Source organism: Haliotis asinina, chromosome 9 (genome assembly GCF_037392515.1).
Source record: "Haliotis asinina isolate JCU_RB_2024 chromosome 9, JCU_Hal_asi_v2, whole genome shotgun sequence".
Lineage (NCBI taxonomy): Eukaryota > Metazoa > Mollusca > Gastropoda > Lepetellida > Haliotidae > Haliotis > Haliotis asinina.
The window spans coordinates 60537711-60555163 of record NC_090288.1 but is presented as its reverse complement, the minus strand read 5'-3'; the positions used below and the strand labels follow the sequence as shown (position 1 = coordinate 60555163).

General features: G+C 40.5%; 1 protein-coding gene across 2 annotated transcripts; it reads left to right on the top strand.

The window, feature by feature from the left end:
• The first annotated feature begins 554 nt into the window (after positions 1 to 554).
• LOC137296381 (paramyosin-like) lies at positions 555 to 17325 on the top strand. Of its 2 annotated transcripts, none has more exons than XM_067828165.1 (9): positions 555 to 662; positions 1720 to 1875; positions 2203 to 2357; positions 2530 to 2759; positions 10372 to 10622; positions 10983 to 11096; positions 11830 to 11898; positions 14027 to 14125; positions 15692 to 17325. In XM_067828165.1, the coding sequence occupies exons 1-9, from the start codon at positions 639 to 641 to the stop codon at positions 15821 to 15823; spliced, it is 1230 nt and encodes a 409-aa protein (XP_067684266.1). In that variant the 5' UTR covers positions 555 to 638; the 3' UTR covers positions 15824 to 17325. The 2 variants fall into 2 exon arrangements, with proteins under 2 accessions (XP_067684266.1, XP_067684265.1); XM_067828164.1 differs by having other exon boundaries at positions 14027 to 14140.
• Positions 17326 to 17453: the final 128 nt, after the last annotated feature.

Here is a 17453-nt window from a genome sequence, read left to right as displayed (position 1 = left end):
CCTTATAGTCTGTGTACTCGCAGAATTAGGACGGCAACGTGTCCCTTTTGTGACCAAGTGGGATGGTTCTCTCTTTCTCTCTCTCAGCGCTCACACCCACACTCTTTGTCTCAAATTCTCACGCCAACAAGTCTTTATAGTTTTATCCCCAAACACTAGCCCGTGTGTCTAAAATGAATCTCCCCATTACTGTAAGTATTTAGGGAAAGATCACCCTGTCACACTTTTAGAAGAAAAAGAATCTAGCAATATATTTCAATAATAACTTTTCAGGTTGAAATGGTCAGTTTAAGAGTGAAATATTTTTAGCATTAGTCACAACCAAAGGCCACAACTAAAACACGTCTGCAGTTTCAGTTATTCAAGTGAGAGTTCAATAATCGTGAATTTACATAGCACGTAGAAGCTTAAAACACATGAATATATAATATATTGTTTGAAAGGGTGTCGTCTGGAGCTAACAAATATTTTTATTAGCGTGATCTCAAACACGAAATATATGAGAGTAACCTCCCTTTGGCACAATTTTTTACCGAACTGTTGTCCTTCCCGACAGTGTAAACAAACCCGTCCTGAAAGCACCATATCTTGTGTTATAGTTCACAAAGCGAAATAGTAACCTCCGTCAGTTCATCAAAATGTCAACAAAAGATTCATGGAAGGTTGTCAATAGTTGTCATTCATTTATGTTTGGTTTTGCTGCCGTTTGTGAGCTACATTATCGTTATTCAATTGTATAGCAGTTTGTACAATATTAGCTGCAGCTATTTTCAATTCATGCCTCGTGTAATGTTGTACTTCAAGTGTGTGTGTAACCTTATAAATACAGTAGTATTCATATGATAATGAATAGATGCATTTAGAAGTCTGCCGCGAGACGAAGTCATGAATAATTCATACAAATATTAAATCTCTCTACAATGTTAATCTGTTATGCAGGAAGAAAAGTTTAAATATTTTTTGTTTCAATTGTTATGGTAAACTGATTTTATTTTTTTTAGGCTTTGACTAAAATTATTTGCAGAACACTTTTGTATTTGTATTGTGGTTCTAATTACTTCCTGAATCATGGTTGCATGAAAATATACCTATGTTTTGAGCTTTGAGCCATGTTTTCAAGGAGATCAGATCCCAGCTTCTGTAGTTCGATATATACAGGTTTTGTGTGTTTGTTGTGTTGTGTATAGCTTTACATCTGACAACCAAAGAGGGTGTCAAATAAAGTGTATGTACACTGCTCAACCACTGCTTGGAACATCAGCAAAACTTTATGTGATAAAAATATTTTTAATAGTTGTTGTCACACATTGATAAATGATAAAAATGAGATCACAAATCTTGTTCCTTTACTTTGTCCTTCATGGATATCCATTTTTTAGGGTTGTTTTTTCAAATGTTTTGTCTTCACATCCTCTGGGTTAATGAAGATAAATATTGAGATACTGAAATTAAATATACACAAGTGAAATGACAACTTGATCTGATACTCTTCTGTGTTTCACCGTGTATGTGGATATGACACATTTTGACCATAAACTCCATGCAGGGTCTTTGAAGAGATTCTATACTGTGTTAGAGTTTACCCACTATTATTTGTTCCTCCTCATCACATGCACATATCACACTGACAGCTCATGTCCCAAGCAGTGTTTGGGTAGTGAACATTTTGTCAGATGTATCAATAGCTATGTGTTATATAGCATAGTTTTGATTTTTCAGACTTTTCAAGATCAATTCCAGAAACTCTCTGAAACAAATAAATCTATTCAAAATAGCTTGAAAAGACTTGGGTCTTCCAAGAAAGAGAAAGATTCTGCCCAGGTGAAGGAAAATCTTTCAAAACAGCTGGAAGAAGCCACCAAGCTACTGGAGAATGTGAGTTAGGCAGACTGAGTGTGTCAGTTAGGCAACAGAATCACTTCAGTGTTATCAACATTCCGTTGTATAGAATATTGAAGGAATAAGTCACATTTATACTCACAGTGAGTCAGCTTTTAATATTTATGTTTTGTGTTGTATGTTATCATCATCATTCATAACTTTTCAGTGGCTTGAGCTAAATATATTGGATAATATTCTTGTTGCAGGAGGGATTTTGTTAATCTATTTCATAGAGAGTGCATTGTTTACATGAGATATGTTGCTATTCTTGTCACAACTTCAGGAAAGAGTGTATGAATAACAGTAACATTGTTGTCACAGCTCCAGGAAAAGGTGGGACAGACACACCGAGACCTGACCTCACCCAGTACAAATGTCACAGAAGAAAAGACCCCAAGAGAAAAGGTGGGACAGACACACAAAGACCTGACCTCACCCAGTACAAATGTCAATAAAGAAAAGACCCCAAGACAAAAGTAAGATTGATAAATTTATTTGGTTACTAAAATTAGTTCCAGCAGATTGTTATAATAAAAACCGAACCTAAGTCTGACCAGATATGCAACATACCAACTAGGAAACTGTTCCATTAGCTGGACATTATCAAGAGACCATTCACCTAGCAGATAATATTTGTGATGACCACAGAGGCAGGCTGAACCCAGAAGAGTCGGAAATGGCATATGAGTTAAAAGCACAGATGATGAAGAATATTGAGGCTGAGAACTCCAAGCTGCGAGCAGAGATCACTTTACATGAAAAGATTGTAGAGGTGAAGCATCTACACAACCAGAACCAGAAGCTACAGGAAGAGTCCAACCTCTCCCACACCAACATGGTTAAGCTCCTGCACAGGTTCCAGAAGAAGGCTAAGGAAAGTAAGTGCCAAGTGTCATTAGTCACATTGACGATGTGAGTCTGTATACTCCTCTTGTATGGGTAGATGTTCATGATGCTGGGTACTAGCTCTTCTGTATACCCCTCTTGTCTGGGTAGATGTTCATGATGCTGGGTACTAGTTCTTCTGTATACTCCTCTTGTATGGGCAGATGTTCATGATGCTGGGTACTAGCTCTTCTGTATACCCCTCTTGTATGGGCAGATGTTCATGATGCTGGGTACTAGCTCTTCTGTATACCCCTCTTGTATGGACAGATGTTCATGATGCTGGCTACTAGCTCTTCTGTATACCCTTCTTGTATGGGCAGATGTTCATGATGCTGGGTACTAGTTCTTCTGTATACCCCTCTTGTATGGACAGATGTTCATGATGCTGGGTACTAGCTCTTCTGTATACCCCTCTTGTATGGGTAGATGTTCATGATGCTGGGTACTAGCTCTTCTGTATACCCCTCTTGTATGGGCAGATGTTCATGATGCTGGGTACTAGCTCTTCTGTATACCCCTCTTGTATGGACAGATGTTCATGATGCTGGGTACTAGCTCTTCTGTATACCCCTCTTGTATGGGTAGATGTTCATGATACTGGGTACTAGCTCTTCTGTATACCCCTCTTGTATGGGTAGATGTTCATGATGCTGGGTACTAGCTCTTCTGTATACCCCTCTTGTATGGGTAGATGTTCATGATGCTGGGTACTAGCTCTTCTGTATACCCCTCTTGTATGGGTAGATGTTCATGATACTGGGTACTAGCTCTTCTGTATACCCCTCTTGTATGGGTAGATGTTCATGATGCTGGGTACTAGCTCTTCTGTATACCCCTCTTGTATGGGTAGATGTTCATGATGCTGGGTACTAGCTCTTCTGTATACCCCTCTTGTATGGGTAGATGTTCATGATGCTGGGTACTAGCTCTTCTGTATACCCCTCTTGTATGGGCAGATGTTCATGATGCTGGGTACCAGCTCTTCTGTATACCCCTCTTGTATGGGTAGATGTTCATGATGCTGGGTACCAGCTCTTCTGTATACCCCTCTTGTATGGGCAGATGTTCATGATGCTGGGTACTAGCTCTTCTGTATACCCCTCTTGTATGGGCAGATGTTAATCATGTTGGGTACTAGCTCTTCTGTATACCCCTCTTGTATGGGCAGATGTTAATCATGTTGGGTACTAGCTCTTCTGTATACCCCTCTTGTATGGGCAGATGTTAATCATGTTGGGTACTAGTTCTTCTGTATACCCCTCTTGTATGGGCAGATGTTCATGATGCTGGCTACTAGCTCTTCTGTATACCCCTCTTGTATGGACAGATGTTGATGATGCTGGGTACTAGCTCTTCTGTATACCCCTCTTGTATGGGCAGATGTTAATCATGTTGGGTACTAGCTCTTCTGTATACCCCTCTTGTATGGACAGATGTTCATGATGCTGGGTACTAGCTCTTCTGTATACCCCTCTTGTATGGACAGATGTTGATGATGCTGGGTACTAGCTCTTCTGTATACCCCTCTTGTATGGACAGATGTTCATGATGCTGGGTACTAGCTCTTCTGTATACCCCTCTTGTATGGGCAGATGTTCATGATGCTGGGTACTAGCTCTTCTGTATACCCCTCTTGTATGGGCAGATGTTAATCATGTTGGGTACTAGCTCTTCTGTATACCCCTCTTGTATGGGCAGATGTTAATCATGCTGGGTACTAGCTCTTCTGTATACCCCTCTTGTATGGGCAGATGTTAATCATGTTGGGTACTAGTTCTTCTGTATACCCCTCTTGTATGGGCAGATGTTCATGATGCTGGCTACTAGCTCTTCTGTATACCCCTCTTGTATGGACAGATGTTAATCATGTTGGGTACTAGTTCTTCTGTATACCCCTCTTGTATGGGCAGATGTTCATGATGCTGGCTACTAGCTCTTCTGTATACCCCTCTTGTATGGACAGATGTTGATGATGCTGGCTACTAGCTCTTCTGTATACCCCTCTTGTATGGACAGATGTTGATGATGCTGGGTACTAGCTCTTCTGTATACCCCTCTTGTATGGGCAGATGTTCATGATGCTGGCTACTAGCTCTTCTGTATACCCCTCTTGTATGGACAGATGTTCATGATGCTGGCTACTAGCTCTTCTGTATACCCCTCTTGTATGGACAGATGTTGATGATGCTGGGTACTAGTTCTTCTGTATACTCCTCTTGTATGGACAGATGTTCATGATGCTGGGTACTAGCTCTTCTGTATACCCCTCTTGTATGGGCAGATGTTCATGATGCTGGGTACTAGCTCTTCTGTATACCCCTCTTGTATGGGCAGATGTTCATGATGCTGGGTACTAGCTCTTCTGTATACCCCTCTTGTATGGGCAGATGTTCATGATGCTGGCTACTAGCTCTTCTGTATACTCCTCTTGTATGGACAGATGTTCATGATGCTGGGTACTAGCTCTTCTGTATACCCCTCTTGTATGGGTAGATGTTCATGATGCTGGGTACTAGCTCTTCTGTATACCCCTCTTGTATGGACAGATGTTCATGATGCTGGGTACTAACTCTTCTGTATACCCCTCTTGTATGGGCAGATGTTCATGATGCTGGGTACTAGCTCTTCTGTATACCCCTCTTGTATGGGCAGATGTTCATGATGCTGGGTACTAGCTCTTCCGTATACTCCTCTTGTATGGGTAGATGTTCATGATGCTGGGTACTAGCTCTTCCGTATACTCCTCTTGTATGGGTAGATGTTCATGATGCTGGGTACTAGCTCTTCTGTATACTCCTCTTGTATGGGTAGATGTTCATGATGCTGGGTACTAGCTCTTCTGTATACCCCTCTTGTATGGGCAGATGTTCATGATGCTGGGTACTAGCTCTTCTGTATACCCCTCTTGTATGGGCAGATGTTCATGATGCTGGGTACTAGCTCTTCTGTATACCCCTCTTGTATGGGCAGATGTTCATGATGCTGGGTACTAGTTCTTCTGTATACTCCTCTTGTATGGACAGATGTTCATGATGCTGGGTACTAGTTCTTCTGTATACTCCTCTTGTATGGGCAGATGTTCATGATGCTGGGTACTAGCTCTTCCGTATACTCCTCTTGTATGGGCAGATGTTCATGATGCTGGGTACTAGCTCTTCTGTATACTCCTCTTGTATGGGCAGATGTTCATGATGCTGGGTACTAGCTCTTCTGTATACTCCTCTTGTATGGGCAGATGTTCATGATGCTGGGTACTAGCTCTTCTGTATACCCCTCTTGTATGGACAGATGTTCATGATGCTGGGTACTAACTCTTCTGTATACTCCTCTTGTATGGGCAGATGTTCATGATGCTGGGTACTAGTTCTTCTGTATACTCCTCTTGTATGGGCAGATGTTCATGATGCTGGGTACTAGCTCTTCTGTATACCCCTCTTGTATGGACAGATGTTGATGATGCTGGGTACTAGCTCTTCTGTATACCCCTCTTGTATGGACAGATGTTCATGATGCTGGGTACTAGTTCTTCTGTATACTCCTCTTGTATGGACAGATGTTCATGATGCTGGGTACTAACTCTTCTGTATACTCCTCTTGTATGGACAGATGTTCATGATGCTGGGTACTAGTTCTTCTGTATACTCCTCTTGTATGGGCAGATGTTCATGATGCTGGGTACTAGCTCTTCTGTATACCCCTCTTGTATGGACAGATGTTGATGATGCTGGGTACTAGCTCTTCTGTATACGCCTCTTGTATGGACAGATGTTCATGATGCTGGGTACTAGTTCTTCTGTATACCCCTCTTGTATGGACAGATGTTCATGATGCTGGGTACTAACTCTTCTGTATACCCCTCTTGTATGGACAGATGTTCATGATGCTGGGTACTAACTCTTCTGTATACTCCTCTTGTATGGACAGATGTTCATGATGCTGGGTACTAACTCTTCTGTATACTCCTCTTGTATGGACAGATGTTCATGATGCTGGGTACTAGCTCTTCTGTATACCCCTCTTGTATGGACAGATGTTCATGATGCTGGGTACTAACTCTTCTGTATACCCCTCTTGTATGGACAGATGTTCATGATGCTGGGTACTAACTCTTCTGTATACTCCTCTTGTATGGACAGATGTTCATGATGCTGGGTACTAGTTCTTCTGTATACTCCTCTTGTATGGGCAGATGTTCATGATGCTGGGTACTAGCTCTTCTGTATACCCCTCTTGTATGGGCAGATGTTGATGATGCTGGGTACTAGCTCTTCTGTATACCCCTCTTGTATGGGTAGATGTTCATGATGCTGGGTACTAGCTCTTCTGTATACTCCTCTTGTATGGACAGGTGTTCATGATGTTGGGTACTAGCTCTTCTGTATACCCTTCTTGTATGGACAGATGTTCATGATGCTGGGTACTAGCTCTTCTGTATACCCCTCTTGTATGGGCAGATGTTCATGATGCTGGGTACTAGCTCTTCTGTATACCCCTCTTGTATGGGCAGATGTTCATGATGCTGGGTACTAGCTCTTCTGTATACTCCTCTTGTATGGACAGATGTTCATGATGCTGGGTACTAGCTCTTCTGTATACTCCTCTTGTATGGACAGATGTTCATGATGCTGGGTACTAGTTCTTCTGTATACTCCTCTTGTATGGGCAGATGTTCATGATGCTGGGTACTAGCTCTTCTGTATACCCCTCTTGTATGGGCAGATGTTCATGATGCTGGGTACTAGCTCTTCTGTATACTCCTCTTGTATGGACAGATGTTCATGATGCTGGGTACTAGTTCTTCTGTATACTCCTCTTGTATGGGCAGATGTTCATGATGCTGGGTACTAGCTCTTCTGTATACCCCTCTTGTATGGGTAGATGTTCAAGATGCTGGGTACTAGCTCTTCTGTATACCCCTCTTGTATGGACAGATGTTCATGATGCTGGGTACTAGCTCTTCTGTATACTCCTCTTGTATGGACAGATGTTGATGATGCTGGGTACTAGCTCTTCTGTATACCCCTCTTGTATGGGCAGATGTTCATGATGCTGGGTACTAGCTCTTCTGTATACCCCTCTTGTATGGACAGATGTTCATGATGCTGGGTACTAGCTCTTCTGTATACTCCTCTTGTATGGACAGATGTTCATGATGCTGGGTACTAGCTCTTCTGTATACCCCTCTTGTATGGGCAGATGTTAATCATGTTGGGTACTAGCTCTTCTGTATACCCCTCTTGTATGGGCAGATGTTAATCATGTTGGGTACTAGCTCTTCTGTATACCCCTCTTGTATGGGCAGATGTTAATCATGTTGGGTACTAGTTCTTCTGTATACCCCTCTTGTATGGGCAGATGTTCATGATGCTGGGTACTAGCTCTTCTGTATACTCCTCTTGTATGGACAGATGTTCATGATGCTGGGTACTAGTTCTTCTGTATACCCCTCTTGTATGGGCAGATGTTCATGATGCTGGGTACTAGCTCTTCTGTATACTCCTCTTGTATGGACAGATGTTCATGATGCTGGGTACTAGTTCTTCTGTATACTCCTCTTGTATGGGCAGATGTTCATGATGCTGGGTACTAGCTCTTCTGTATACCCCTCTTGTATGGGCAGATGTTCATGATGCTGGGTACTAGCTCTTCTGTATACTCCTCTTGTATGGACAGATGTTCATGATGCTGGGTACTAGTTCTTCTGTATACTCCTCTTGTATGGGCAGATGTTCATGATGCTGGGTACTAGCTCTTCTGTATACCCCTCTTGTATGGGTAGATGTTCAAGATGCTGGGTACTAGCTCTTCTGTATACCCCTCTTGTATGGACAGATGTTCATGATGCTGGGTACTAGCTCTTCTGTATACTCCTCTTGTATGGACAGATGTTGATGATGCTGGGTACTAGCTCTTCTGTATACCCCTCTTGTATGGACAGATGTTGATGATGCTGGGTACTAGCTCTTCTGTATACCCCTCTTGTATGGACAGATGTTCATGATGCTGGGTACTAGCTCTTCTGTATACCCCTCTTGTATGGGCAGATGTTCATGATGCTGGCTACTAGCTCTTCTGTATACTCCTCTTGTATGGACAGATGTTCATGATGCTGGGTACTAGCTCTTCTGTATACCCCTCTTGTATGGGTAGATGTTCATGATGCTGGGTACTAGCTCTTCTGTATACCCCTCTTGTATGGACAGATGTTCATGATGCTGGGTACTAACTCTTCTGTATACCCCTCTTGTATGGACAGATGTTCATGATGCTGGGTACTAGCTCTTCTGTATACCCCTCTTGTATGGGCAGATGTTAATCATGTTGGGTACTAGCTCTTCTGTATACCCCTCTTGTATGGGCAGATGTTAATCATGCTGGGTACTAGCTCTTCTGTATACCCCTCTTGTATGGGCAGATGTTAATCATGTTGGGTACTAGTTCTTCTGTATACCCCTCTTGTATGGGCAGATGTTCATGATGCTGGGTACTAGCTCTTCTGTATACCCCTCTTGTATGGGTAGATGTTCATGATGCTGGGTACTAGCTCTTCTGTATACCCCTCTTGTATGGGCAGATGTTCATGATGCTGGCTACTAGCTCTTCTGTATACTCCTCTTGTATGGACAGATGTTCATGATGCTGGGTACTAGCTCTTCTGTATACCCCTCTTGTATGGGTAGATGTTCATGATGCTGGGTACTAGCTCTTCTGTATACCCCTCTTGTATGGACAGATGTTCATGATGCTGGGTACTAGCTCTTCTGTATACCCCTCTTGTATGGGCAGATGTTCATGATGCTGGGTACTAGCTCTTCTGTATACCCCTCTTGTATGGGCAGATGTTCATGATGCTGGGTACTAACTCTTCTGTATACCCCTCTTGTATGGGCAGATGTTCATGATGCTGGGTACTAACTCTTCTGTATACCCCTCTTGTATGGGTAGATGTTCATGATGCTGGGTACTAGCTCTTCTGTATACCCCTCTTGTATGGGCAGATGTTCAAGATGCTGGGTACTAGCTCTTCTGTATACCCCTCTTGTATGGACAGGTGTTCATGATGCTGGGTACTAGTTCTTCTGTATACCCCTCTTGTATGGGCAGATGTTCATGATGCTGGGTACTAGCTCTTCTGTATACCCCTCTTGTATGGGCAGATGTTCATGATGCTGGGTACTAGCTCTTCTGTATACTCCTCTTGTATGGACAGGTGTTCATGATGCTGGGTACTAGCTCTTCTGTATACCCCTCTTGTATGGGTAGATGTTCATGATGCTGGGTACTAGCTCTTCTGTATACCCCTCTTGTATGGACAGATGTTCATGATGCTGGGTACTAGCTCTTCTGTATACCCCTCTTGTATGGACAGGTGTTCATGATGCTGGGTACTAGCTCTTCTGTATACCCCTCTTGTATGGACAGGTGTTCATGATGCTGGGTACTAGCTCTTCTGTATACCCCTCTTGTATGGACAGGTGTTCATGATGCTGGGTACTAGTTCTTCTGTATACCCCTCTTGTATGGGTAGATGTTCATGATGCTGGGTACTAGCCCTTCTGTTGTATCAGTAGATGTTTATTAGGTGTATGTGTAACATTTTAGCTGACCAGAAGATGAAGGTGTTTGAGGAAGAGCTGGCCAAGGCCAACAGACTGGCATTCCGTTACAAGGACCTGTATGACCAAGAGCGGCAGAGGAGAGGAGGGAAGGGACTATCCCCACGACCAGATGACCATGACGAGGACACAGACAGAATCACCATGCCAGCTATATCTGGACGCATTAAGTTATCCAACTCTTCCACTCTGCTGGGGAACAATATGAGAGTCAATGATGTCATCCGGAAAAATGAGGTTGTCTCAGTTTTTATTTTTTATTTTATTTGCAACAGTAAAAGAAACCTATTGTTTCCTTTCTCTGAAAGAAGGGACAGTAAGGGGAGCCTTTTGGTGAAAGCATTTGTCATGCCGAATGTTATTCCTGTGAAAGAGCTGTATCCTGATAACATTTTACTGTCACTGTCTCTGCATTTAAGGCTTATACCAGTTCTCCCAACAAATAGGATTGAGACTGACTTACTTGGTACACCTTACCCTAATTGCATGGATCTGTGCTCATTATTGTCACTGGATTGTCTGGTTCAGCATTGATTATCTACTTAAGTTTTACTTGAAATATCCTGAAAAAATATTCAGTTTGATAATCTTTTTCAGTGTTTGGTGGATGAAAATGAATCTCTAAAGAAGGAAATTGTCAAGCTTCGGCAAGACAATGCTATTCTCTTGAAGAAAACCAAACATGCAATGGCTGACAGAGACAGTATACTAGTAAGTGAATTCACGGTTTCACTGATAAAAATACTGACTGCATAATGATGGTTTCATTGATGAATAACCAGTTGCATAATGCTGGTTTCATTGATGAATTACTGACTGCATAATGCTGGTTTCATTGATGAATTACTGACTGCATAATGCTGGTTTCATTGATGAATGACTGACTGCATTATGCTGGTTTCATTGATGAATGACTGACTGTATGATGCTGGTTTCATTGATGAATAACCAGTTGCATAATGCTGGTTTCATTGATGAATGACTGACTGTATAATGCTGGTTTCATTGATGAATGACTGACTGCATGATGATGGTTTCACTGATGAGAGACTGACTGCATGATGATGGTTTCACTGATGAGAGACTGACTGCATGATGATGGTTTCACTGATGAGAGACTGACTGCATGATGATGGTTTCACTGATGAGAGACTGACTGTATGATGATGGTTTCACTGATGAGAGACTGACTGCATGATGCTGGTTCTATGTCCCCTTTGGACACCCCAGGCCCACAATAGCCCATGCCTGTCAGAACAGAAGACTTAGTGGCGCAAATGGACAGTGTTACTTAGTTTAGTGTCCCCAGATGATGTAGATTGTGTATATAATCTGGATCAAACTTCATCATTTGATTGTTACTGCTGGGAGCTGTATCACTGCTGTGTGCAGCTTGGAACCAATGGAAACACAAGTATGAGTCCAGATCATCTGTTTGTTGCAGCATGAGCTGGAAACATGTCGCATGTCACGAGAAGATGTCATCAAACGGCTCCAGAAAGAAAAGTCTCAGGTAATATGCAGTCTTCTAAGGGTGAGACTTGGGTAACACTGCTGTCATTGAAGGGATGAGACTTGGGTAATACTGCAGTCATTGAAGGGGTGAGACTCCCGTAAAGCTGCTGTCATTGAAGGGGTGAGACTTGGGTAATACTGCTGTCATTGAAGGGGTGACACTCGCGTAAAGCTGCTGTCATTGAAGGGGTGAGACTTGGGTAATACTGCTGTCATTGAAGGGGTGAGACTCGCGTAAAGCTGCTGTCATTGAAGGGGTGAGACTTGGGTAATACTGCTGTCATTGAAGGGGTGAGACTTGGGTAATACTGCTGTCATTGAAGGGGTGAGACTCGCGTAAAGCTGCTGTCATTGAAGGGGTGAGACTCTGGTAATACTGCTGTCATTGAAGGGATGAGAGTCAGGTAATACTGCTGTCACTGAAGGGTGAGACTCTGGTAATACTTCTGTCATTGAAGGGGTGAGACCTTGGTAATACTGCTGTCATTGAAGGGGGTGAGACTCGGGTAATACTGCTGTCACTGTAGGGGTGAGACTTGGGTAATACTGCTGTCATTGAAGGTTGAGACTTTGGTAATACTGATATCATTGGAGGGGTGAAACTCGGGTAATACTGTTGTCATTGAAGGGTGAGACTCAGGTAATACTGCTGTGATTGAAAGGGTGAGACTTAGGTAATACTTAGGTAATATCATTGAACAGTGATCGTAGTAGGTTTTGCAAGGGTGTGTGCAGAAATAATGTTATAAATTTATAGTCCAAATCTTTTGCACATGAAAGTTTCAGTACAATCCTGAATCGTGTAAAAATGTTTTGTTTGTTGATATGTTGTGGTTTTAAGGTACTTCTTAAAATAATGTAGATCAGAATCTATGCATCCAAATCACATGTGCAAAATATTTTTTGCGTGGTTTCATTATTTTTTGTGTGAAAAATGCATGTTCCAGCATTAAAGCAAATACTGATGAGGGTGAAGTCTCAAGTAATACTCTCCAGTGTTATGGGAAAGCACATCCCCAAACACTGCCTAGAATGTTTAGAAATCGATAATCAGTAAATATTGTAGAAATAACTTTGAGCAACAATGGAAAAATGTACTCTCAAAACCCAAGATTTTAACTGACATGTGAGTGGTGACATACCTGTTTTTATTCATGAATTACTAACAAAAACAGCATTCTTAACATATTTTAGAAGCAACTCATGAATAAAGACATGTAATATTCAGATGTCATTATACCCCCGCTATGAAGTAACAGGGGTATATGGCGTTCATTCCTTCCGTTGTCCATCCTTCCATCCTGAAACTTTGTCCAGATATCTCATGACGTTTACATGCTATGTTCACCAAACTTCACACACGTTATTCATTACCCATAGATGTGCCTTTAGCTGTTTTAAAGTTTTTCAGAATTTTGTCTGTCACTGTTTCCATGGAAACACAACTTAGTGCCAAATGTGTTTGTCCGTTTTGTTCAGAGCATATCTCTTAAAGTTTATATCGCTAGGTTGATGTGCCTTTTGCTGTTGCGAGTTTCTTTTTTCAGAATTTGTATTGTTGTTATTTCCATGGAAACATGACATGGTGCAAAACGTGTTTGACGGTTACCTGGCTACAGCATATCACTGACACTATACATGCTTGGTTCAACAAACTTAATTCACAATTAAATCATGACCCACAGAAATGGCATGTGCTACTTATTTGCAAAATGCGTGATCATTCAAAGTTTTTATGATCTTTCCCTAAGTCATATGTACCAGTATGTGGTTTATACTCTGTATCTGAATTAGTTCTTTCCTCGATGTTATCAACATGTGATTTATTTTCTTTGTCTTCATGGGTTATGGCTTTGTTCATGTCATAATAAAGTACAAATATAGTTCTAAGTATTCTAAGTGGGTAATGACTTTGTTTCATATATGCAAACAAAGGTGTACATGGCAAAACTATTTCCATGTCCCAAAGTGGGAAGAAGGGTTATGTTTGCTTATAATGCTTACTTCTACACCTGTATTGATAATCGTTAATATTTCTTCCCATCAATAATATTTCCAAATGTCAGTATTTTAACCAGCCCTGATAGTCAAGCACTCACTCACACCATTACTGTTTTCCTCTTCAGAATCAGGTCCTAGCACGGGCTGCAGCTCGGAGAGCCCAGGAATTTGTGTTTGAGAAACGCCAGCAACACGACCTTGAGGAGAGCTTACGTTGGAGAGTGGTATACAATGATAGGGTAGCCATGTTTGGATGGATTAAAGCTTTGCTGTGCCCTCATAGTCAGACAGACCAAACAGACTTAATATTTATGTGATATGAAATATATAACTTAATATGAAATGTCCACAATATGCTGCATGCATGTTATGATGGTTTGAGGATTTTTTTCAGTAGACACATCACACAAGTATTACATCTGGAAAATAGTACACAGGAAAATAGTAGGTCAGCAGTGTGGTTTGACTCCATTTTTTAAATATGAATCAGCTTACCAGATATGATTTTATATGTGTGCTGGGTGTCATGTTTATAAACCCCCTCAGTAGACCCTGATTCTCATTCCTGAAGGGGAGATGATAGTCTCCTGAAATGGAAGGAACAGAAGCCAAGTGGAGCTCTATGTGCCCTTCACCAAATGTTTTTAAGTAGAGCCCAGTCCATCTTATTGCATAAGCTCAACTAACAATACTGAAATAATTCACAGTGTTATCTGTTGGACTGAAGTTAATCTACACTACTCAAATCATGGGGCAGTAATATTTTGGAGCTATGTCTTCAAATATTTATACTTTAATTAGCATCTATGCAATGTAGCTGTGTGTTGTGGCCATTTCTCCCATTTGATATAAATCTGCTTAGTAGGCCTAATAGTAGAGCTTCCTAGATACCTCATGACGAGCTAGCGTAGTTATTACACTGATTACATCATCTCTGCTTGATGTATGAATGACACAGTTTTGAATCAGTTGAAGGATTTGCATGAATGAAGTGCTGACTCCTCTCCGAACACTGGCATATTGCCTGTTACCTCAGACTGGAAGCATGAATATAGCAAATATGTCAGATCTTCTTTCTTTAAAACTTTCATCTGTTCATGAACTTGGCCTGAGTACTCCACTTACTAGAAGCTACACACCTGTAAACTTTTATCTATGGATGAGTCCCAAGTACATCAAATGTATCAGATACTACCTCCCTTGCAACTTTGTACAAATGAGCAATCCCATGTGTGTCTCTCAGTATAACCATGGCTCTACTATAAACTATAGCCGTCAAATTCTCTTGATACTTTAATGTCTTGACTATATCATGTACTTCAGATAATGCTTTCCATGAAACCTTCATTCATCCTTGATCAAGACCTTGACTACATGTGTTTTTCAGTTTGTGTTAAAACTTTCATCCATCCATGATACTCCTTCCTCATTTGTTTGTACTGTGACCTAATAAGTCTTTGACTGAGACTGTGACGTCTCTGAAATGCGTTCATGTCTTTTCTCCATGTTCTGAGAATGTTCTCAGAATCAAATGTTATATTTTTGAAGCCATAATTTGAGTAGTAAGTGTGTATTTTTTCATAAAACATTTTAAATTGATTTGGAATTGCTTAGACTTCAATAGTTTTGTAAAAATGGACTTTCGAATTTCAAAATTTGTAAACATATTGTATTCTATTTGTACTTTTGATCATCTGTTTCATGACGAGAATAGGATGTTAGTAGTGACAGAAAGATTGTCATGTTTTTGTGCAATTGATATAACTGATATTAACTTTTATCAACTGCAGTCTGGACCTATCAGTGCCTATGCTGCAGTACCCAGGACGTACTCACATGCTGTGCCGAAAAATGTGGACCAACCACGAGGAATGCTACCTGTTCAAGACTATGCAACAGCTAATCAAAATTCAGCTTACTGATGGACACCATGCAGACATTATCAACCAGTTGATTAGAAACATATCACATGATTAGTTTGACATATTCATCGAACAATAATTGACAGTTTGTCAGTCTTAATTTTCTTTTCAGATTTGCTTTTCTAAGTTAAATGGGTTTATATCTGACTACTGTTTTTGGATGGACAACTGTGTTATAAATTTTGGCCTAAACCTTTATGTGTCGTGTTAATTGCTGTGTATTAGGTGACTTTTATGTGTTGTGATTCATATGTAGGAAAACTGCATTTGATGAAACATTTCAAATTATGTTCTTTTAAGTAAAATCATTACCATTTTATGAACATTTCCTGATTATTTACCAGTATTAATCACATATGATTACAGTCAGTATTAATTAAAGACAATGATCATAAATGAATTTAATTAAAGTGTTTAAGATCAAACATGTTGAATAATTTTATTCATTATTTAAGCATTTACAATTGAGGTGAACTGATCTGGTCAAATGATGCGTCTACAAATGAAAACAAATTTTCTCGCCCTTGACCACTCCTCATGCTAGTGTCACAGAACGGAGTTATTCGTCCCGCCCAGTTTCAGCATCAACCTTACAGAGTAGGAGAGGGTGTCACAAGACATATTGTGTGTTTTGATTGGAGTGTTGTGTGGATGTGATGAGAATTAAAGTATATTTATTAAAGCTAGAACAAATTTAACATCCAATATATGTAGTCTCTTGTTAATTATGTCCAATAGTGACCACCGAAGTGAAATTGTCTCTAGTGCCTGTCTACTCGTTTAATAAACACAGATCCAGTCAAACTGGAGACAGCAACTGTGTCGGAATAGGTTGGGACCATTAACAGGCTGCAGAGAGCATAGTCCTTCTACAGTGTTGTTTTACAGATATACTGAAAGGGAACTGAACTGGGACCTCTGACTTGCTGTGGCAGCAGGTTTGTGGCTAGGGTGACAAGTATGTTGCATACAATTTATGATACTTCAGATAGATGAATTAAAGTACACGTACTTCGGCATACACTGAGTGATGAATAGTGCAAAGTTTTTTGTGTGCAAACAATCAACTGTAGTTATTAGTATGACATACTAATATCTTGTTATCAGGAGGCCTTTCAGTTACACTCAATCATGTCCTCCTCACATAGTGAGTGACAGTGAAACTTGGTTTATTAGACCTCTCATCATATTTCTCAAGGTTGTTCTAATCATTCTTATTTGATACTTATGAAAAAAAAACAATCATAATTAATGATTAATTATATTTAATATTTACATATTTATATGGAAAAAATCCAGCGCATTAAGCATTTACAAGCTGCATGGATATGTGTGCTATATTAATATCCAGATATAATTCGCAGGGACAGTTGAAGACAACATAAAAACAGATAAAGAAAAATTGGATCCTGGTTAACGTGTATAAACAATATAATTATGTACACAAACATATTTGCTCTGTCAACTGTAACACAATCTGTACTAGACAAAATGAAAAAAAATATCCAGAAATAATAAAAGTAAAATTATTGTACTAGATGCCTGTATTCTGTTACGAACAGAAATATAAAGGCAATCCTCAAAATATGAATGCCTGTGGTGTGTATTTGATAAAGGGCAGCATGTGATA

Excerpts from the sequence above, each read along its gene's own strand:
- LOC137296381 (XM_067828164.1), top strand. The coding sequence starts at position 639 with ATGTCAACAAAAGATTCATGGAAG. Across the intron at positions 1,876-2,202 it reads CCACCAAGCTACTGGAGAAT|CTCCAGGAAAAGGTGGGACA; the intron begins GTGAGTTAGGCA and ends TTGTTGTCACAG. Across the intron at positions 11,899-14,026 it reads TCCAGAAAGAAAAGTCTCAG|AATCAGGTCCTAGCACGGGC; the intron begins GTAATATGCAGT and ends TTTCCTCTTCAG.